Source organism: Chiloscyllium plagiosum, unplaced genomic scaffold, assembly GCF_037043375.1.
Source record: "Chiloscyllium plagiosum isolate Xiang-an unplaced genomic scaffold, Cpla_swu_hap1 HiC_scaffold_3, whole genome shotgun sequence".
NCBI lineage: Eukaryota > Metazoa > Chordata > Chondrichthyes > Orectolobiformes > Hemiscylliidae > Chiloscyllium > Chiloscyllium plagiosum.
In genome coordinates, this window is record NW_028270141.1 from 112,276,158 (window position 1) to 112,300,185 (window position 24,028).

Here is a 24,028-nt window from a genome sequence, read left to right on the forward strand (position 1 = left end):
TTTAAGATAGAAATTCAGAGAGCTGTCATATTGGTCTGTGGAAGTATTTCCCTGACAGAATAGTAGAGGTAGGATCAGTGGATATTTAAAAGGCTTTGTCAGACACATTCAGGACTGACATGACAGTGAAAGGGTGCAGGGGATAGGCAGGAAGGTAGATTACACAATAGCATTAGCCATGATCTTATTAAACAGCACAGCACGCTCATAGGCCAAATGGCTTCTTCTTGCTCCTTATCACATACTTGTAAAGGGGGAGGGGGGACAGCAGAAGACACACAACACAGATAGCCAGTGCATGAAAACAGTCAACTGCACATCCAAATCACACATTACCATAACCACCATAAAACTCCTTTGGTGTCAATAGGTCAAAACCCTAGAATTCCCTAATATCACTGTGGATGTACCTACATGCCAAGGACTGCAACACTTCAAGACAGCATTCACCAATACACTTTCAAGGCAATTATGGATCAGCAATAACGGATGGCTGTAACAGAAATGCTCACATACCTTGAACTAATGAAAATATTGTAATTATGGCAGAGACACAATTGATGTAAATACACTCTGCTCTGAAAAATGTATTGCTGTACCAACTGAAAATATTGGGATGTTCTACCTATTATAACTTCAGTCCTGATGTCTTTAGCTCTGTTCAAAACAGTAAACTTCCAACTTATGAGAATCAGTAACACTAAAATGTATTAACTGAATGAAAAAAATGGATAAAGCAACAAAAAAAAAAGCTCTGTTCCTTGAGATAAGAACCTAATTTTCAAAAGACCTGAGGCACTGGTACCTCACAGGGTGGGCAGCTTTCTGCAAATCACAGGAGCATGATTAATCATAAAAATCATTGTACAGAAAATGATGGAAGGATATATCCACAATTTTCAAAATACCTGGAGTACTTATGTGGTATTTTGTATGTGCATTTTGTAGTATTTTATACCAACAGCTAATCCGAGCAGATCTGGCATAACTTCAGGCATAGTTTACAATTTCAATTTGGCAATTTCTTTCTTAATAAAAGAAATCACAGCAACTTTGCCATTTCAAGCAATGTTAAAAGTATATTGAGGCTCAGACTGATGTTTTATAGCTTACTGAAATATTTAAAACAGATTTTATTGTGCATTTTAACAAATCACAATATTTATACTGTGAACGTAAGAAATTTGCTACACTTTTACACCTTATTGAACCAAACTTATTTAAACTCAACTTTTATAATCACAGAATTTCAGAATTAATACAGTGCAGATTCAACCCAACAAGTCTGCACCGACTCTATTAATTTTTGAATTTGTCCTACTTTATCCCCGAGAAGTGGCATATTGTTCCTTTTCAAATAGCAGCCTTTTAAATGCCTCAATTGAATCTGCCTCCAGCACAATCAAGGGAACCAATGTTGTGTAAGAAAGCCTTTTCTCCTATCTTTGGCCTCTTGTTCTTGATCAGTTGACAAATGGGAACAGTTCCTACCATCTACTCTGTCCAAAACACCATAACCTTTAATACCTCTGTCAGATCTCCACTCAGCCTTCTCTTCTTGGAAAACAGTCCCGACTGCTCCAATCTAACTTCATAAATGAAGTTCCTCATCCCTGGAACCATTCTCATGAATCTTTTCTGCACTCTATCAAAAACTTCAGATGTATCCTAAGGTGTGGTGCACAAATTACAGGCAACACACTTGTTGAGGTCAAACTAATACCCAAAATAAATTTTTAAAAGGCTCCTTCCTTACTCTTGAACTCTACGCCTTAACTAATGAAGTCTAGGAAACTAATTTTTCTTAACCAAACACTCAATCTGTCCTGCCAGTTCGAATAACTTTTAAACATACATAGCCAGGTCTCCATGCTCCTCCACCCCACTTTTGTCCTTCTCTCAGTTCACATAACTTCCAAATTTTACATCATCCACAAACTTCAAAATTGGAGCCTGTCCAGCAATGTTAAGGTCATTGATATATCAGAAAAATGAAGACACCCAACACTGAATTCAGAGAAACGCCACTACAAGCCTTCCTCCAATCTGAAGAAAATGCAACCACCATTTTGGTGTTACCTGTCACTCGGCCAATGTCATATCCACATTATGAACAGTCCTTTTATGCCACAAGCTACAAATTTGCCTCACCAGTCTGTTACATGGCATTGTATCAAATACGTTTTGGACATCTAAGTATATCACATCAACACCACTGCCCTCATCAATATTCTTTGTTGCCTCTTCACAAATTGCAATGGTCCCTGGAACAAAACATGCCACCTTTCCTGGACACAAATTTCATCCACTTGACTTATCAATTTTCTCTAAACAGTAATGTGGGGCAATTTTTTCTATTTCCAAAGTTATACTGACTGACAGGAAATTAATCTGCTAGATGAAAGATAAGATTTTATACAGAAATACTAAAGCTATTTCAAGGTCAAAAGTAATACTTACATACTTAACAATTCCCATGGCTCATTAATACAGTTCAGAACCTGTAACTAATTTTTCACACAAATGACTTAAATACAAGTTATGTTAAGCCATGTGTTTTTTTCTTTGTAAAACTAAGCCGACATGAAATCAGTTTATGGGTTGTGGCAGGCAATTTATAACAATGGTACTAGATAAGAAAACCTTACAGAAATCAAACAATGAAAAACATTACTGCCAGTAATTTCCTACATAGACACATATGGAAAGCAGAGTAGCATAAATCAGGCTGAAAGATGTGATGAGCTGTGGTGAGAGATCTGCTTTAGGGCTTTAACTTTTTACAATTTACATAAATGGTTGAATAAAGGGATGAAGGTATGGTAGCTAACTTTGCTGATAACTTAAGATGGATAGGAAAGTAAGTTGTGAAAAGGACATTAGATGGCCACAAAGGTGCACTGATTGGATACTTCGCTATCCTAGGATCTGGCAAAATGAGCATAAAGTTAAAAAGTGTGAAATTATCAATTTTGGCAGGAGAAATAAAAAAAGAAATTATTTGAAATGGAGAGATTATACAGCTCTAAGATGCAGAGGGATCTGGTTTCTCATTCATGAATCACAAGACAAGTATGCAGGGACAACAAATAATTACAAAAGCTAACAGAATGAAATTCTGTTTATAAGTGTAATTTAATACAAAAGGGAGATTACGCTTAAGCTACACAAGACATATGTGAGACCACTTTTGGATTACTATGTACAGTATTGGTCTATTTATTCAATGAAAATATAAATGCATTGGAGGCAGTTCAGCGAAGAGTTACTAGCCTAATATTGAGAATGATGGGATCAGCTTCAGAGGAAATAAGACAAAGTCAACCTGTATCTGCTGGAGTTTAGAACAGTAAAAGAAAAGTTGATTGAACATACAAGATCCTGAGGGCTAGTGACAGGGTTGATAAGGAAAGGATGTTTGCTCTTGCAGGAGATTCTGAAACAGTTTAAAAGTAAGAGGTGACCTGTTTAAAGACAGTGATGAAGAGAATTTTTGTTCTCAAAGGATTAGGAATCTTTGCAATTCCCTTCGATAGAAAGACAATAGAAACAGTTTTTGAATATTAAAACAGAAATGGATAGATTCTTGATAAGCAAAGGAATGAAACGTTATCAGATATAGGTAGAAATGCAGACCAGGCAGATCAGCCATGCTCTTATAGAATACATAAGTAAACTCTAGTTGCCGGATGGTCACTCATGCTTCTAATTCGTATGTTTGCATATCTCTCAACTCACCTCCCATGCTCCCTCATTGCAATCTATGCTCCCTAGCCACCCTGCAACACAACAATGATAACCAATGCCCTTGCACCCACTTGAAATTACCCTTCTACACTCCTTTTCTTTCCTTTATTCTTGTGTGGAATGTGGGCATTATTGGCAAGGCCAGAATTTGTTGTCCATCTCAAGATGTCCTGTATTGAGTACAGGAGTTGGGAGGCCATGTTGCGGCTGTACAGGACATTGGTTATGCCACTGTTGGAATTCTGGTCTCCTTCCGATCAGAAAGATGTTGTGAAACTTGAAAGGGTTCAGAAAAGATTTACAAGAATGTTGCCAGGGTTGGAGGATTTGGACTCCTCCACCCCAGGGAAAAGACCTTGTCTATTTACCCTATCCATGCCCCTCATGATTTTGTAAACCTCTGTAAGGTCACCCCTCAGCCTCCTACACTCCAGGGAAAACAGCCCGAGCCTATTCAACCTCTCCCAATCACTCAAATCCTCCAACCCTGGCAACATCCTTTTAAATCTTTTCTGAACCCTTTCAAGTCTCAACATCTTTCCGATAGGGAGGAGACCAGAATTACATGCAATATTCCAAAAGTGGCCTAGCCAATGTCCTGTACAGCTGCAACATGACCTCCCAACTCCTGTACTCAAGACTCTGATCAATAAAGGAAAGCATACCAAACGCCTTCTTCACTATCTTATCTATCTGTGCCTCTACTTTCAAGGAACGATGAACCAGCAATACTCCCTAGGTCCTTACCATTAAATGTATAACTCCTGCTAAGATTTACTTTCCCAAAATGCACCACCTCGCATTTAACAAAATTAAACTCCAGCTGCCACTCCTCAGCCCACTGGTTCATCTGATCCAGATCCTGTTGAATTCAGAGGTAACCCTCTTCGCTGTCCACTACACCTCCAATTTTGGTGTATTCTACAAACTTACTAATCACATCTCTTGAGCTCACATCGAAATTATTTATATAAATGACGAAAAGTAGTGGACCCAACACTAATCCTTGTAGCACTCCACTGGTCACAGGTCTCCAGTCTGAAAAACAACCCTCCACCACCACCCTCTGTCTTCTACCTTGGAACCAGTTCTGTATCTAAATGGCTAGTTCGCCTTGTATTCCATGCGATCTAACCTTGCTCACCAGTCTCTCATGGGGAACCTTGTCGAATGCCTTACTTCAGTTCATATAGATCATGTCTACTGTTCTGCCCTCATCAATCCTCTTTGTTGCTTCTTCAAAAAACTCAATCAAGTTTGTGAGACATGATTTCCCACGCATAAAGCCACGTTGACTATCCTTAATCAGTCCTTACCTTTACAAATATACGTACATCCTGTCCCTCAGGATTCCATCCGACAGCCTGCCCACCACCAACATCAGGCTCACTGGTTTATAGTTCCCTGGCTTGTCCTTACCACTCTTCTTAAAGAGTGGCACCATGTTAGCCAAACTCCAGTCTTCCAGCACATCATCTGTGACTATTGATGATACAAATATCTCAGCAAGAGGCCCAGCAATCACTTCTCTAGCTTCCCACAGAGTTCTAGTGCACACCTGATCAGGTCCTAGGGACTTATCCACTTTTATGCATTTCAAGACATCCAGCACTTCCTCCTATGTAATTTGGACATTTTTCAAGATGTCACCATCTATTTCCCTACATTCTATATCTTCCATGTACTTTTCTACAGTAAACACTAATGCAAAATACTCATTTAGTATCTCATCCATCTCCTGCGGCTCCACACAAAGGCCGCGTAGCTGATCTTTGACAGGCCCTATTCTCTCCTTAGTTACCCTTTTGCCCTTAATGTATTTAAACCCTTTGGATTCTCCTTAACTCTATTTGCCAAAGCTACCTCACGTCCCCTTTTTGCCCTCCTGATTTCCCTCTTAAATATACTCCTACTGCCTTTATACTCTAAGGATTCACTTGATCTATCCTGTCCATACCTGACATAAGCTTCCTCCTTTTTCTTAACCAAACCCTCAATTTCTTTCATCATCCAGCATTCTCTATACCTACCAGCCTTTCCTTGTACCCTTACAGGAACTTACTGTCTCTACCCTCTCATTATCTCATTTCTGAAGGCTTCCCATTTTCCAGCCATCCCTTTATCTGCAAACATCTGTCCCCAACCAGCTTTTGAAAGTTCTTGCCTAATGTGATTTTTCTTCAGAACTCTGGATTACTTGTCCAGTGACATGCCCATGAAGCTACAGCCTATCCACTTGCCTACCCATGCCCCACCGACCATCCTTTGCCCTTAACTTACAACAACCCATCATAGGCTGATCTCAGGAGTTATGTTCAGATGAAATAAAATGGGCTTCCAAATGTCTATTTATTAATTCACTATTTATAGTCAAAAACTTAGGAGCTGTTATAAAAACAAGCACTAATATTCAGAAACCTAGTTCATAAACTTTACAATGACTGGGAGATTAAATCAAAATGTTAAATAACAGACACCCCAGGATGATAGATAGATTCTGAAATCAGTCATGCAGCACAAATCCTACAATGATAACTCTCAGGTGTATGTCAATGGAATGAAAAAGCAAACAGTTTTTTTTGTTTTATCCCAGTTTTTTCCCCCAAAAGTTGAAGGCCAAGTCATTTAAATGCTTGACAGCTTCAATGAATGTGACATTCCCTTTAAAGTTTAACAATTTCAAATGAGTTTATCCACCTTTTTATGCACATTCATGAAAACCTTTAAACAATCCCACAGGGCACTTGCAATCTCACAAGAAACCCTGCCTTGCCCAAACGTCACCTGACGTCTCCCTAAGACATCCACAGGACTATCCAAAAATGTCCTATACCTCTGCAAATAACGCCAGCAGCATCAGACCTTCTTCTGAAAAGTATAAAAGGTTGCAAAGTCATGTTTTAGACAACCCATAAATGAAAATGAGCTCAGTTTGAAGGCAACTGAATTTGAATGTGTGCAGTTGCCTCCACGACACACATAGTACAACATGTTCCCTTTCAGCAATTGGTGAAATTGGTGGCTTCCAGATTTGGGAGTGAAATGTCTAGAATCAGGGCTGAAGCACTAGCGATCCTCTCGATTTGTTTTTTTACAAACGTTGAGACTTTACTTGCAAAGTGAAACCATCTAAAATTAACAGAACAATGTATTTGTCCTTTACTAGTTTGATTATAAGTATCATAGAAAACATACCAGATAAAAATAATGACATTGACAGAGAAATTAAACCTCTCAGAATAAAAAGCAGTTTTGAACAAAATGGATGGTTAGACTTGTAGTAAAATCAGTTTGGATGGCATATTACATCAAGGTAACAGTTAGATGTCGTGAACCTTCAGGCATACCTGTGTCCTTAAAATTTCTCCTTTGGTTAACTGCATGTCACCGGTAAGTTCCTTCACCAGAATACCTAATGGCTCCAGACGCTTGCTAAAGTAATTTGTCATCTCAGCAGCTAAGGCCTTCATAGGAGCTACATATACAATCTGCACAGAAATAAAATGCTGTTAATAAATGCATAACAAATTGAAGTATTTGAAGCAGAAACTGTTATAAATGATACTTGATTGTCAAATAGGTTCAGTTCACTTAAGCTTAAAGCTTAAATGTGTGAAAAGTGATTATCCTTGTTAGCTCAAAATGTAACTGCTTACAACATATTTATTTAGTGATAACCTTGAAAATTGCATCGTGTTCAAAACAAAATCAGATTAGTGCACATATTTTATTAATATTAACAGTCAAATACCAAGATTGCGACATATTTGGTCAGGTTTGTCAACGTATCTATTACAGAAACAAACCATATTTGAAAAAGAAACACACACTAAATCCATACCTTGAACTCATCCTTTCTGATCATTCCTTGTTGGATATGCTGGCGGATTTCATGCAGAACAGTAAGCATGGCAATGTTCGTTTTTCCAGCTCCAGTAGGTGCACAGATCAGCATATTCTCATTTGTGTTGTAAGCGGTCTCAAATACCAGTGACTGGATGCGATTCAGTTGCTTCATCCCTTTAAAAACCAATTGTCCGATCTGAAAGGTCAATCATGAAAATTACAATAAAATAACCATAACTAAAGAAAAAAAAATCTGAAGTATTCCCATAATTCCCAGCATGATACTTTGAATATGTTGTTGACAAACACTTAACAAGTAGAAAATTGAAACAAATAAAGTTGCTCCCTTTAACATTTTGGAGGAATAGGACCAATTTAAATAACACATATGAACTACAGCAAACTTTGTTTTAACTGGCACCTTAATCAAACAGCACTCTTGATAAACCAGCAAAAAATATGTATCTCAAATGCCGCGATCTATCGTGACATCCCCTGTAAATGAAGTATAACAGTGATGATGTGTATTCCCCTGCATCACGTTTGATCAGGGTTTACTGCAATTATGCGTACCTCTTGATTCTTCAGAATATTTGATCAATCAGCATACTCTTGGTCCCATAGGTGCCGGTTAATAACAACTTTGCTATACAACGTGAATTATGTTAAACAAATGGAGTTATTTTGGATACTATTTACCATTAGTTACCAAAGAGCTATTATAGTTCTACATTAAATCTGTGTTTTACAAATAGCTCACGTTTCTTTCCCATTAGTTCCTTTATTGGTAATATTAATATATCTAATCAAATTGAACTGAGACATTATAATGACTTTTTTTTGATCAAGAGATCAATAACAAATCAAAATATCATATTGGATATTTCTTTCGACACAGATGAGGTTAAAGAGAACTGAAAATCAGGAAAGAAAAGAATATGACTAGATCTTGTTAGAAAATGAAGGGTGTGTTTATAGCACACATTGCTAATAACGTAGGCAGACAGAAAGTGTAGGGATTATGATGGACAGCATGAGTTGCAAATTTCCAGTGCTTTATCGTTAGGATGATCTCCCATTTGCCTTGCACTAAATGTCAGTAGTAGTCCCTGTTAGATTCATGAGATGCTCTGGCTATGTTCAGATAAGTATGCATGCAACTAAGTCAGGACAGTCCAACAGTATAGAACAAACAAAGAAAGGCTAATCCTTTCACAATCACAATCACAATCACATCAAAGGTCTGCATTACAGGACGTGAAGGAATACTGCATAACAGGCATTTTTCATAGTGATGTGATGCCTGAATTTACAGCTACTTCTGTTCTGTGGTTATGCGTAGAAATCTGACAGGATAGATTGAAACAGCAAACTGTGAAAAGATTATTTGTGAGTAAGCAATATGTTCAAGGAGAGAAGTTTGAAGATATGGATGAAGCAGTACGATTTCAGGAAACTCCTTTTAACAATATAGATGAAGAAAGCTGGATTGAAGAATCGGCAACTAATGATACCAGATTTAGCAGCATTGACACCAGAAGCCAGTAAAATAATGTCAGGTGTCTAAAACTGAGTAAAATTGCATTAATATAAAAGAACTAGCTTCCTTGAATTCAAATTAAAATGACAACGTTAAACAAACTATACAAGAGGTGATTAATTTCAAGTTCAGTGCACAGAATGTAAAGTGCCAAACAAGTTACATTCTTGGTTAGGATAATTAACAATATTAAAGATGTCAACTTGAACATAAATTAATAGTGAAGGAACGCATTGAAAGAGATCCTGATACCATTCTTTTGATCTTCATAGGTTGTTTCACTGCATTTCATAAATAATGTGGGTGACGTACAATAGGTAATGTAATATTAAACACAATATGACAAATTTACTCAGCTTCCATCTACAAAATCTGGACTTCTCTCACTTTTAACTTTTCAATATGACAATTGAATAGGCATTTAAATCATACAATTAATTCAAGGCAGAAATATGAACCTGCCAAAAAAGATGCCTTGCATATCAGATTACATGGTTTTACATTTTATTAAAGAATACCTGCTTGTGGAAAAAAAAATCAAAGTCCTATTCCTCAAACCTAAAAAACTTCACAATTACCTTTAACTATATAACTTAGAAAGCTAACCATTATTCATTTTGACAAGATTTTATCAGTGTCACATAGGTACAAAATAGATGTAGATACATAATGACAAAAACGCTCGCTATTCAGTCTTATAAATGAAACAATTAAAAAAAGCACATTTTATTTGCTCAAAAATTAATAGACAAAATTCTAATTAAACAACTTCAAATTGAGAGTTAACTGAAAATAAGAGCACATACAGTACAACATTCTTGTAGTAGTAAGCAACCTAAAAAATTAATACAAGTCATCTTAGAAATATTGTGTGTGAAATGTGTCACACAGTAATGTATTTCATTTATTTACTGCAAGTTCAAGAAAGCTAGAAAAAAACCCAAAAAAAACCTGTCTGTGGTAAGCAACTTGCATATCTATTTTCACAGCCAGAAAATACAAAAAAAAAGTCTTATGAGTTTTGTATAGAGCATGGTAATATATGATAACCTCAGCTTTACTGGTCTCTGGTAGAGAAAGATCCTGCAGAGTAGGCATGCACCTTAAATCATCCAATATTGTACAATTTTAACGGTGTTGCTCTCTAAGCTATTTTAAACAAAAGCAGACCACATATACGATTAATCTACTTCATCCCTTGAGCACATTTCTTGCTGGCTGTAATGTAAAAACATTCTTGAGTGAGCAGGGAAATCCCTCAATAAGATTAGATTGCTGAACAATATAAAGTGAAAGGTATTACATTTTTGACAATTTATTGGAAATCATTTAAATTCTTAGTTTTAAACAAAAAATTAAAGGTCTGTCCAAGATTATATTATGAATCAGCTTCAGAGCAAAAATGTAGAAAATCATTAATACAGTGGTCGAAAACAGGAATTGCAAAATATCAAGCTGTGTACCAGAAACTGATTAGAATGGGACCACAACAAAATGATTTATTTGGTAATTTTGAAAATTGTTTTTACATTTGAAAGTTTTTTTTTATTATTTGTTTGAGCAGTTATTTACTGCCTATCCCTATTTACACTTGACAAGATGGTAGACAGCTGCCTCTTTGAACCACTAGTCAATGTCGTGTAGATACACCGATGGTGTGCTGAAGAAGTAGTTCCAAGCCTTTGACCAAACAACAGTTAAGAAACTGTGCTATTTCTCCAAATCAACATGGTAAATTACTCAGAGGGCAACATGAAAATGGTGTTGTTCCATGTACCAAATGCCCTTCTCAATCTAGTGGTACTAGATATGGCAATTTCTTTCATGGAAATGGAAGTATCATTGGCAATATCAGCATTTCTTGCCTAACTTCAATTGCCTTTGAGAGGCTGATTGTGCACACCTTCTTCAACTCAGAGTCCCTCTAGTATAGGAGTACTCACAGCACTATGTGGAAAGGAGTTCTTGGTTTTTGATTCAGCTACAATGAAGGAACTAGGATATATCATATTTTCAAATCAAAACAATACATGGCTTGAGGGGGAATATGCAGTATCTCATAGATCTGCTACTCTTGCCCTTCTTGGTGGTACAGGTCAAACATTTTGAAGGTGCTGTCACAGAAGGCTTGATGAGTTGCTGCAGTGCATCAAGGAAGTTAAAGATCTTATCAAGTTAAAAGAAAAAAACAAATATGACAAATATTAGTGCTAAATTGTAGGAATGGGAAAGCTGTACAAAAAAACCAAATCCAATTAATACCTGGAATTAAGAAACTTGTTTAATGGTGACATAGCACCAATGGCATGAACACCCATCTGGTTCTATAATGCCCTTTAGCAATGGAAATCTGAAAGATTTACTTAGTCTGATTCCACATCCACAATAGAGATGAACCTTAACTGTGGTCTGAAGTGCGAAGCCATTCAAAACAAGGGTGATTAGGGAGGAGCAATAAATGGTCAGCCCCGATCCCATTAATTAATCAATCAAAATGAATAATGATGGTCGTAGCCCATGAGTCTTGGTATGAGGTATGTGTAATGACAGAGTTAGAGTAGGTGGTAGCACTGGTGCAAACTTATCATGGACTTTCTTTCTGCACTCTTGTGTATTACATTTTGCCTCAGTTGAGGCTGGTTGGTTCTTATGGCATGGCTTGCTTTACTGACCTATAGGATAAAGTAGTGCTCTCCTCTCAACTATCCCATCTACCAACAGTTCCAGTCCCTGTAGACTAACTACGAGATAACCTACATTTCTGGAGCATATCCTCTATGATAGCAATGCAGTATGACAATAATGATAGGAAATTCCTAGCTTACACATGGGACCAGCAGCATGAACATCAGAAGGTCCTAGTGGCAGGATGCATGTCTACTTTGCCTACTGCATACCTCAATGAGAAGAACACTGTGAAACCCAGATCACAATTAAAGGTGAAGTGAAGTACATTTTAGGAGAAAATTTTGCTCTGAACTAGGGTAGACTGGATTTTGTGAATCTCAGTCAAAGAAGCTGAATTTGCCTGTTGTAGTGGCCTATGACTAAAGTTGACAAGATGGCCACCTGGGGCTTTTTAGATGACATAAAATGAGTCAAAGGGATTGACAGTTACATATAGCGGACATTCACAGCCAGATTTGTAACCTCCATACAGGGTCACTGGATAAGCACACACACACGATATTCGGGAAGTTAATTAAATTTCTGTCAACAGACATCTCCACACACACAAACATTTCTGATAATAAAGCATCCTTGAAAAGTGTAGATAAGAGATGTCTAGTAAACCAGCCTGTAATTTAGCAAAAACCAAAAGTAAAGTCTTTACATATTAAACATACGTATCAACGAGAACTGTGAAATTAAAAATGAAAACTACAAGTTTCTATACAGGGATTCAGTTGAATTCCTATGAGCAGCCAACTATAGACAGTACAAAGGGAACCTCTCACTGGCAGGGAAGATGGCGCAACGAATGGTGCAAAGAGACAATCTTTAAGAGAGCAAAAGAGGCTATAAAGCATGGAAAATAAGTGATCATAGCTTCGCAGCTGAGCATGCAGAAAGCTATGAAAGTTATTGAACTTTATTGTTATCAATGGAGTTTGAATATGTGCTAGATGGTGGGGAAAGTATTGTAGAAGGTATCTGAAGAAAAGCCCAATTTGGTTTGGGGATGGAGGGAAAGGAGAAGGAATCAAACTTCTGTCTTTGAGGATCTGCACTCCCCCTGGGAGGAGGGTCTCTCTGTTCTGCGATCGGTCAATAAACACTTGCAATTCAGTCTGGTTCTGTAAAATTTCACACTTTAATCATCGCGGCCGGGAACAAGTTTGATCCAGCAATACAGAGGTTAAACACTTCTGTGTCCCTAGGAAAAGCTGCACACATGGCTTAAGACATTTTTATATCTTTTTTTAAAAGAAGTACAGCCATGGTTACTGAGTAGATTCAAACAATTACCAATCAAATTTAATAAAATGACATTTTTGACAGTAATTTAGCTCAGTGATATTTCCTGGGAACCAACACATCCAAGCACCTTTATCTCCAGAAAGTATTTTCTCCACCTGCACTTGCAAGGTCAGTTAGGATGGCTCGTAATGTCTTATCTAGTCTACCGATTTCTGTGCTGTAAAGGAAGCATTGTCTGCTAATCTTTGTTAAAGCACACTATGGTTAATTAAGGAATACAGCTTTTAGCAGCTTTAAACAGAATTGTCAATTTGCAGCCTAGAAGCCATTTTGTTATGTTATTGGCATCAAGCCGCCATTTTGGTATGTTATTTGCATCAAGAAGCCTTTTTATTGTTGCCTAGGTTAGTAAGAGCATGTATTAAATGGATGTTTCTGACTACAACTAGTTACTTCAGCCTGTATTCAGATTTCAGATCTTCATCTTGAACCAACTTATAGCTGCAAAATGCAAAGATTGTGTTTGTTTCCGCTCCCCAATTTGTTAGCCTTGTTATATAACATTATAATTAGAACATTATTTGTAACTATATCACTTTATACACATTACAAACTTTAGATTGGAAGATATATTACAAATGTCATAATAATGGGTAGAAATTAGGATTCTTTTATATATCCCATAATGACAGCAGTAAAACAAAGATTACATAAGAGAATTTAAGAGTTCCTCAGTGATAAATTATTGTTAATTAACATAATAAGGCTGGCAAGTGTCTGAGGAAGAGTGCAGTCATCGGTATATTGGAATGTGGATAAACACAGTGCAAGGTCCCAAGGACTAGTGATAAAGATGTCTGGTAACTTCATGTAATCATTGGGGGGACCTGCGGCTAACCATAGAGATGTCCATCATTGATTGTGTGTTTACAAGATTGGATGTATAGATTGGGGGACATGACTAACAATGTCATCAAATGTTGCATGTAATTACTATAACACAAAATGTATAGAAATGGTGTACTTGAATGGGAGGGGCAGAGTATTCAGTGGACAATGTTTCAGAACCTCTCACATGGTGCACGGTAAAAGATTCTGCTAAACATAGAATGCAAGATTTCTCTTTGATATCTCCAACATTGTCCATTTTGAATTGATGTTGCCCTTTGAGGGATCCACTTTGAGCAAGCCTAGTTTGCTTTAGCACAGTAATGCCCACATTAACCCTTGCAAGTTCTTCATTGATCACTGCTTGCACATGTCACCAACATGAAGAAGGTAGTCTGTAAAACCAGGGCACACTGTTCTTACATTCCAGCTTGCAATCCAAAAGATAGAACATAGAACAGTACAGCACAGACTTGGCCCTTCAGCCCACGATTTTGTGCCGAGCACCTACCTTAACCTCAGATCAACCTAGCCTACACACCCCTCAATTTACTGCTGCCCCAGTGCTTGTCCAGCAATCGCTTTATTGTCCTTAATATCTGACTCTACTACCACTGCTGGCAGTGCATTCCATGCACCCACCACTCTCTGCGTAAAGAACCTATCTCTGACATCTTCCCTATACTTTTCTCCAATCACCTTAAAATTTGACCCCTCGTGACCGCTATTTCTGTCTCTGGCTATCTATTCTATCTATGCCACTCATTACCTTGTACACCTCCATCAAGTCACCTCTTTTCCTTCTTCTTTCCGGTGTGAAAAGCTCTAGCTCATTCAACCTCTCTTCATAAGACAAGCCCTCCAATCCAGGCAGCATCCTGGTAAATCTCCTCTGCACCCTCTCTAAAGTATGTACATCATTCCTAAAATGAGGCGACCAGAACTGTACACAATATTCCATGTGTGGTCTAATCAGGGTTTGATAAGAGCAGCGAGGTTTTGCTGCTGCTTTTAAATTCTATCTCCCTACAAATGAAAGCCAAAATACCATACGCCTTCTCAACAACCCTATCAACTTGGGTGGCAACTTTGAGGGATTTAATGTACTTGGACCCCAAGATCCCATTGTTCCTCCATACCACCCAGAATCCTGTCTTTAACCCTATATTCAGCATTTAAATATGACCTTCCAAAATGAAGCACAGCACAATTATCCAGGTTGAACTTCTTCTACCACTTCTTGGCCCAGCTCTGCATCCTGTCAATTTCTTGTTGTAGCCAGCAACAGGCTTTGACACTATTGACAACACCACCAACCTTTATGTCATCAGCAAACTTACTAACTCACCTTTCCACTTCTTCATCCAAGTCATTCATAAAAACTGCAAAAAGCAGAGGCCTAAGAACAGAGCCCTGCAGGACACCACTGCTCACCAACCTCCAGGCGGAATACACTACCACTGTCTTCTTTCAGCCAGCCAGCCAAATTTCCCTGTATCCCATACCTCCTAACTTTCTGAATGAACCTACCATGCGGAACATTAGCAAATGCCTTACTGAAATCTATATATACCATATCCACTGCTCAACCTTCGTCAACTTGGCTCATCACATCCTCAAAGAACACTAAGGCCTGTGAGGCATGACTTGCCCTCACAAAGCCATGCTGACGTTCTTTAATCAAACTAGGTTTTTTCAAATAGTCATAAATCCTATCTCTCAGAATCCTTTCCAGTATCTTGCTTACTATAAACATAAGACTAGATTAGAGTGGTGCTGGAAAAGCACAGCAGGTCAGGCAGCTTCCGAGGAGCAGGAACAATCAACGATTCGGGCAAAAGCCCTTCATCATAAATGTAAGACTGACTGGTCTGTAATTCTCAGGGACTTCCCTAATCCCTTCCTTGGGGAGGAACAACATGCGCCTCCCTTCAATCATTAGTACTACTCCTGTGGAGAGTGGGGATGCAAAATATCACCACCAGAGGTGCAGCAATCTCACTCTGCACTTCCCGTAGTAACCTTGAATATATTTGGTCTGGCACTGGGAACTTATCTATCTTGATATTTCCCAAAATTTCCAGTCCATCCACTTTCTTAATATTAATCTGTTCAAGCCTATTAATCTGGTCCATGGTGTTCCCACGACCAACAAGCTCCCTCTCTCTAGTGAAAATTGAAGCAAAAAACTCATTTAGGGTCTCCAGTACCTCTCCAGACTCCAGGCACAAATTCCCTCCACCGTCCCTGATTGATCAGAGAGAGGGGAGGGCCATTCTCTTATTCCTCACGCAAGTGTGGAATACCCTTGGGTTTTCCCTAATCCTTCCCACCAAGGCTTTTTTGTGCCCCCTCCTTGTTTTCCTCAGTCCTTTTTTGAGGACTTTCCTAGCTACCCTGGAATCCTCTAAAGCTGTGCCAGATTCTTGCTTCCTCAACCTTAAGTAAGCTCCCTTCATCTTGACAAGAATCTCTTCTACTCCTGACATCCAAAGCTACTTCGCCTTACCAGTCCTTGCCTGTCTCAGTGGGACAAAGTTATCCAACACTCGCAACAAGTGCTCCTTAAAAAGCGTCCACATTTCTGTACCCTGGAATTGTAATTTTCCCTCTTTTGCCATACTCCATTTTTAAACAGAGATGTCACATTAGCAATTTTGCAGTCCTCTGGGACCTTCCCTGATTCTAACAATTCCTGAAAGATCACCACTAATGTCCCCACTATCTCTTCTGTTATCTCCCTCAGAACCCTGGAGTGTGGTCCATCTGGTCCAGGTGAGTTATTCACATTCAGACCATTCAGTTTTTCTAGCACTTTTTCCTTGGTGATGGCCACCAAACTCAGCTCTGCCCACTCACTCTTGAATTTTTGGGATATTACTTGTGTCTTCTACCGTGAAGGTTGATGCAAAGTAACTATTCAGTTCCTCAGACATTTTGTTATCTACTACTACTACTACTACTACTACTACTACTACCTCTAGTATCATTTTTTCAGTGGTCCAATGTCCACTTTTGCCTCTCTTTTACCCTTTAGATATCTAAAGAAACCCTTACAGTCTTCCTTTATATTACTGGCTAGCATACTAGTTTACTCTCGTATTTAGTCTTCTCCCTCCTTATTTCCTTTTTTTGTTGCCCTCTATTGATCTTTGTAAGCTTTCCAATCCTCTGATTTCCCACTGGCCTTCACCGCATAACATGCTATCTGTGACTTCCCTGATCAGCCATGGTTGCCTCATCTTCCCTGTATCATGCTTCTGTTTACTCGAGATGAATCTCTGCTATGTATTCTGACTTAATCCCAGAATCTCCTGCCATTGCTGTTCCACTGTCATTCCTGCTAGGGTCCTCTCCCAGTCAATTCTACCCAGCTCCTCACTCATTCCTCTGTAATACCGTTATCTCTGACTCTATCTTCTCCTTCTCAAATTCCAGAGTAAATTCTATCATGTTATGCTCACTGCCTCCAGAGGGTTTCTTCACCTTAAGCTCTCTAATTAAATCTGCCTGATTACACAACACTAAATTCAGTATTGCCTGTTCCCTAGTGGGCTTCACCACAAACTGCTCCAAAAAGCCATTTTGTAGATATGCCACAAATTCCTTTTCTTGCAACCCACTACCAACTTGATTTTCCGAGACCCCTTCATATTGAAATTCCCCATGATCACTGTAACTTTGCATTCCCTATACATCTTTTCTATCTCCTGGTGTATCTTGTGCCCCAGCTCCTGACTACCATTTGGAGGCCTGTACATAACTCCAACTATAGTTTTTTTCACCTTTGCGGTTCCTCAATTCTACCCACACAGATTCTACACCATCTGACCCCACTTCATTTCTAACTACTAATTTAATTTTATTTCTTATAATACAACAATCCCACCCCCTCTGCCCACCTGCCTATCTTTCCAATAGGATGCATAACCTTGAATATTCAGCTCTTAATCCTAACCCGTTGCAGCCATGTCATATCTGCCAATTTCGATCTGCGCCACAAGCTCATTTACCTTATTCCTTATACTGCTTGCACTCAGATATAAGACTTTCAATCCTATATTAACCGTCCTTCTTCTCACTGTCATTTGTATATATTAGTGCAAGAGGCTTATGTACTCAGGTCTCTTTTTCAACTAGTTATACTAATTGTCAGCAAAGACAGCAAGAGTTGACGAGCAGTTTATGCATCATGCACTACCACTCATTGTGCTAATATATTTCACAATACATCAACTTGAAACACACTCTACTCTTGCAGCCACAGTATTTATAGAACTCATCCAGTTAAGTTTGGGGTCATGCCAGTCAACTTGTTTGACACGATATTTGCAATGTTAAAAACTTGCTCTCCTCCATCAGTACAAAGCAGGGAGGTGTGGCATCTGCAAACGTAACAACTTGTTGTCACAACGAAGGCCTCTTTTTTTCTAAAAGCTGTTCCTTTTCTCAAGGATACTGTGTCCTTGAAATTTTTCAGAGGGGTCATAAACTAGCTCCCAGTTCCAATTAGACTGGCTTGGTACAGAGATTAAACGGTATTGAGAGGCCCTTTTGTTTATATGTAAACAGATGAGACTTCAGGCCAAAGTGGTCATGTTTTAAAAGTGACCTGTATAATGAAAGGGGAGTGGTCAGATCTCTAGCTGAGCAATTCAGTCCAGAACTAGTTGGGAGTTCAACAGTGAGTTGTGTAGAAACACAAACTGTCTCCTCTCCTGCCCTTCTAACTTCAACCTGTAAGCATTTGTTCAATTTTTATTGGTTTTTAAGGAGGCTTGTTTATTGGTACTGTTGTATATTCAGAACAGCATAATTAAGTCTAGTTTGGATAGACAATTCTGTCGGTGTTCTTTATTCTGTTCTGTGTGTTACATTGTGTAATCTTGTGAATAAATTTTTGTCTGTTTAAAACCTGGTAGTCAACCTCGCTAGCTTACTCCAGGTAATTTTCACTGTACACTTACAGAAACAAATTGCAAAGTAATGGTCTGGGCTGCCTGCTTAAGAATGTTTTGAGTAGCTTGGCCTGGTCCAAAACATTGTCAAACATTGCTTTTTAGCATTTTGAGGTAAGTGATTCATTAACTTACTATTCAAACCATCTACAAGGCATATCAGGGGGGGTGATAGAAGTGGTGGAATAAGTTTCACTTACCTGGATGGATGCAGTTTCACCAAGCATGTCACCATTCAGATCAAAGTAACCCACTTAACTGGTAATTCATCACTCCACCTTCATATCTGTAATATCCTTTAAGGATAGGAGAAAGTGAGGGCTGCAGATGCTGGAGATCAGAGCTGAAAATGTGTTGCTGGAAAAGCGCAGCAGGTCAGGCAGCATCCAAGGAACAGGAGAATAAGCCCTCCTTCCGCTATCCTTTAAGGATACTCAATCCCAGATAAGTATTACTCCTACCTTAACTTTAAGATCTCTTACTCAATTGACTCTTTTCAGTTTTGATAGCTTAGAAATTTCATCACAGTTCTGACACCAAGAGATTTCTTTCTAGTCCTGATAATGGTGCAAGACAACACTCACAGCCACCTTTTCAGAGAGTGATGGGCAACAAGTGTTGCTCTTGGCAACATCTCTGATCCCTGTTCATATCCTTAACTCTTTTTCTCACTTGCACTAAACCTCTTGAAGCACAATAATATCCAACTTGATTCCATGTTAGAGTTCTGAATTTCTATTATGTTTTATTACAAACAAAAATGCGTATTTATATAGTGCATTTAATGCACAAAAAATGTTCCAAGGTAATTCACAGGAGACTTACCAAACGAGCCTGATACCAAACCATGTTCTCAAAAATTTCATCAAAATAAAGAAACCCCAAAGCTTAAGAACTTAACACCACTCATTGCATCTTGGCAATCAGAAAATGACATGTTGACACTTCCTCTATTTTCTGCTGGCTAGCCAAATTTTTATCCATGCCAAGACATTACACCTTGAGCTTTTATTTTCTGCAATAACCTTTGTAGCCCTTTACTTCCTTCAGGAACTCCAATTGTTTAAGCATAACTTCCATTTCACAAAACCATGCTCTTGCCTGATCATCTTGAAGCTTATCCACATGCCCTGCTACATCATCTTTAATAAGAGCTTCTATCACCTTCCTTGTGGCAGACATTCAGCTAATTAGCCCATGCTTTCCAGTTCCCTCTGTTTTTGAATAAAGGAATTGCATTCGCATTCTAACATTTTAAAGGTCCATTTTAAGGACTAAGACAGAGCACCAAGAAGTCCCAGTTTCAAAAAAAAAATTATTCTGAGTCCCTGAATAGGTTTTTCCTAAAAACTGAAAGAGTGGACTTTAATAGGGAAAGCTTGTAGAAACAAAGAAAATATTTGCACATCAAAATTTGAGTAGCTCTATGAACCAAAACAGGTTAACTAACAACGTTCATAAGGTCATAAAATATCTGGAGAATGGATTGGTCATCCATGTTCACCTCATCCAATTTCGCTTTCCCATGGCATCTATAGAAAAACATTCTGGTCAAATGTACAAGAGATGGATAATCCAATAATGCCAGGTTTATACTTCTGACAAAATTGAGAATTACCCAAATAAGAAGAGCTTGCAGTAAAGACTAAGTCTTTTACACAAGGAGATAAATTTGTTACATGCATTTAGAGGTAGAAGATCCTTTATCTGAAATGCTCAGGACCAGCTGTTTTTTGGAATTCAGAATTTTTCGTTTTTCAGAATAAGTGACAATTTAATGATGAAATTTTTTAAAATCTTAGCGGAGGAGCAGACTTCTAAGTAGGAATGTGCTTGGCCACACCCCCCCCCCCACATTCACATCTGAGTGACACGCCTCGTGTGGGTGTCGACTTGAATTAACTGTTTGCTTGCCAAGCAACCTTGTTAATGAGAAAAAAACTTCACAAAAAACCTTCGGATTTCGGAGCTTTTCGGTTTTTGGATGTTCGGATAAAGGATCTTCTACCTGTACATCTTTCACACTGGGACAAATACTTGAAAAAATTTTTTTTGTGAACTGGATAGTCTATACAATTGCACTTGAGTAAAAGGTAATGTTGCCATAGTCCTACTAAACTATACAGCCATTCTCTCATTACAGAGAAGCGATTAGTGGTGGGTTAACCAAAGGGTCACTACACCTCAGGTGCGGTGAGAAACTGAGAAGTAGAGTTCTTCATGATAGCCCCAGTTAGTGCAGTAACTAAACCCACACTGTTGGCATCATTTTGTATCACAACCAACAATCCAGCCAAGTGAGTTAACCAACCTCAACTTGAGTACAGACTTGCCAATTCACAGATTCACAAGTAGTAAAATGTTAAAACAAAAACTCTCCTCACTGATTCAAATGGGCTGCCAGGACCCCCATGACAAACTAAACTGGAGATAAATTAAGCTACCACCCAAACTCAAAATATTAATTTACAATCTCACTTAAAACCAACTCACAGATCACAAATGGAATATCAAAACCAAAATGTTTAGGGAACAAAAGTTCTCAATTTTTCTGTTGTCAGAAAGTTGAGATGAAATCAACAGATCAAAATTGAGTCTCTACTGAAATAAAAAACAAATGCAATCCAAAGAGTAATCATTTCAGTGATGAGAAATATTAAATAAATTTCAAAGTGCAGAGCAGTCTGACCATCACACTTAGCAGAAATATAAAAAGAAAATGTTGGAAATACGCTGAACGACATAACTGCAGTATTTTATTTAAAAATTTCTCAACAAAATGAGAAACTCAGCCAACAGCAAATTTTGCAGCCTTTGAAGCTCATCAAATTTTATCAATCAGTACCAGCATTAATGATGTACAGTGACAGCAGTTTGTGTAACATTGAGTATACGAACTTGCACGAATACACAAATGTCAGTCCAGCTTATATATCTGTGTGATGCTGACAGCATCACATCAGAAGCATTCAATCCTCCAAAGTACATTATCAAGCCATTCATAGAGTCAGAGATGTACAGCATGGAAACAGACCTTCGGTCTAACCCGTCCATGTCGACCAGATATCCCAACCCAATCTAGTCCCACCTGCCAGCATCCGGCCCATATCTCTCTAAACCCTTCCTATTCATATACCCATCCAAATGCCTCTGAAATGTTGCATTTGTACCAGCCTCCACCACTTCCTCTGGCAGCTCATTCAATACACGTACCACGTTCTGTGTGAAAACGTTGCCCCATAGGTCTCTTTTATATCTTTCCCCTCTCACCCTAAACTTATGCCCTCTAGTTCTGGATTCCCCGACCCCAAAGAAAAGACTTTGTCTATTTATCCTATCCATGCCCCTCATAATTTTGTAAACCTCTGTAAAGGTCACCCCTCAGCTTCCAATGTTCCAGGGAAAATAGCCCCAGCCTGTTCAGCCTCTCCCTATAGCTCAAATCCTCCAACCCTGGCAGCATCCTTGTAATTCTTTTCTGAACCCTTTCAAGTTTCATAACATCTTTCCGATAGGAAGACCAGAATTGCATGCAATATTCCAACAGTGGCCAAATCAATATCTTGTACAGCCGCAACATGACCTCACAACTCCTGTACTCAATACTGACCAATAAAAGAACGCATACCAAACGCCTTCTTCACTATCCTATCTACCTGCAACTCCACTTTCAAGGAGCTATGAACCTGCACTCCAAGGTCTCTTTGTTCAGCAACACTCCCTAGAACCTTACCGTTAAGTGTATAAGTCCTGCTAAGATTTGCTTTCCCAAAATGCAGCACCTCATATTTATCTGAATTAAACTCCATCTGCCACTTCTCAGCCCATTGGCCCATCTGGTCAAGATCCTGTTGTAATCGGAGGTAAGCCTCTTTGCTGTCCACTACACCTCCAATTTTGGTGTCATCTGCAAACTTACTAACTGTACCTCTTATGCTCACATCCAAATCATTTATGTAAATGACAAAAGGTAGAGGGCCCAGCACCGATCCTTGTGGCACTCCACTGGTCACAGGCCTCCAGTCTGAAAAACAACCCTCCACCATCACCCTCTGTTTTCTACCTTTGAGCTAGTTCTGTATTCCAAATGGCTCGTTCTCCCTGTATTCCGTGAGATCTAACCTTGCTAATCAGTCTCCCCTGGGGAACCTTGTCGAACGCCTTACTGAAGTCCATATAGATCACATCTACCACTCTGCCCTCATCAATCCTCTGTTACTTCTTCAAAAAACCCAATCAAGTTTGAGAGACATAATTTCCCACGCACAAAGCCATGTTGACCATCCCTAATCAGTCCTTGCCTTTCCAAGTACATGTACATCCTGTCCCTCAGGATTCCCTCCAACAACTTGCCCACCATCGAGGTCAGGCTCACTGGTCTATAGTTCCCTGGCTTGTCCTTACCACCCTTCTTAAACAGTGGCACCACGTTAGCCAACCTCCAGTCTTCAGGCACCTCACCCATGACTATCGATGATACAAATATCTCAGCAAGAGGCCCAGCAATCACTTTTCTAGCTTCCCACAGAGCTCCCGGGTACAGCTGATCAGGTCCTGGGGATTTATCCACCTTACCCATTTCAAGATCTCGAGCACTTCCTCCTCTGTATTCTGGTCATTGTGCAAGATGTCACCATCTATTTCCCTACAGTCTATATCTTCCATATCCTTTTCCACAGTAAATACTTATGCAAAATACTCATTTAGTATCTCCCCCATTTTCTGCAGCTCCACACAAAGGCCACCATGCTGATCTTTGAGGAGCCGTATTCTCTCCCTAGTTCCCCTTTTGTCCTTAAATGTATTTGTAAAAACCCTTTGGATTCTCCTTAATTCTATTTGCCAAAGCAATGTCCCCTTTTTGCCCTCCTGATTTCCCTCTTAAGGGTACTCCGACTTCCTTTATACCCTTCTAAAGATTCATTCGATCTATCCTGTCTATACCTGACTTATGCTTCCTCCTTTTTCTTAACCAAACCTTGAATTTCTTCAGTCATCCAGCATTCCCCATACCTACCAGCCTTTCCTTTCACCCTGAAAGGAGTATACCTTTTCTGGATAAATGTTATCTCATTCCTGAAGGCTTCCCATTTTCCAGCCTTTACCTGCGAACATTTGCCTCCAATCA

At 38.9% G+C, this 24,028-nt stretch overlaps 1 protein-coding gene across 2 annotated transcripts in view; it reads right to left on the reverse strand.

The window, feature by feature from the left end:
* ascc3 (activating signal cointegrator 1 complex subunit 3) overlaps positions 1–24,028 on the reverse strand; it is a 544,034-nt gene that overhangs the window by 461,708 nt on the left and 58,298 nt on the right. For both annotated transcript variants that reach the window (XM_043687007.2, XM_043687008.2), the window contains exons 9-10: positions 7,589–7,789; positions 7,095–7,235 (exon numbers count right to left, since the gene is read on the reverse strand). In XM_043687007.2, the coding sequence (XP_043542942.2) occupies positions 7,095–7,235; positions 7,589–7,789 (342 nt within the window). The remainder of the gene's footprint in view (positions 1–7,094; positions 7,236–7,588; positions 7,790–24,028) is intronic.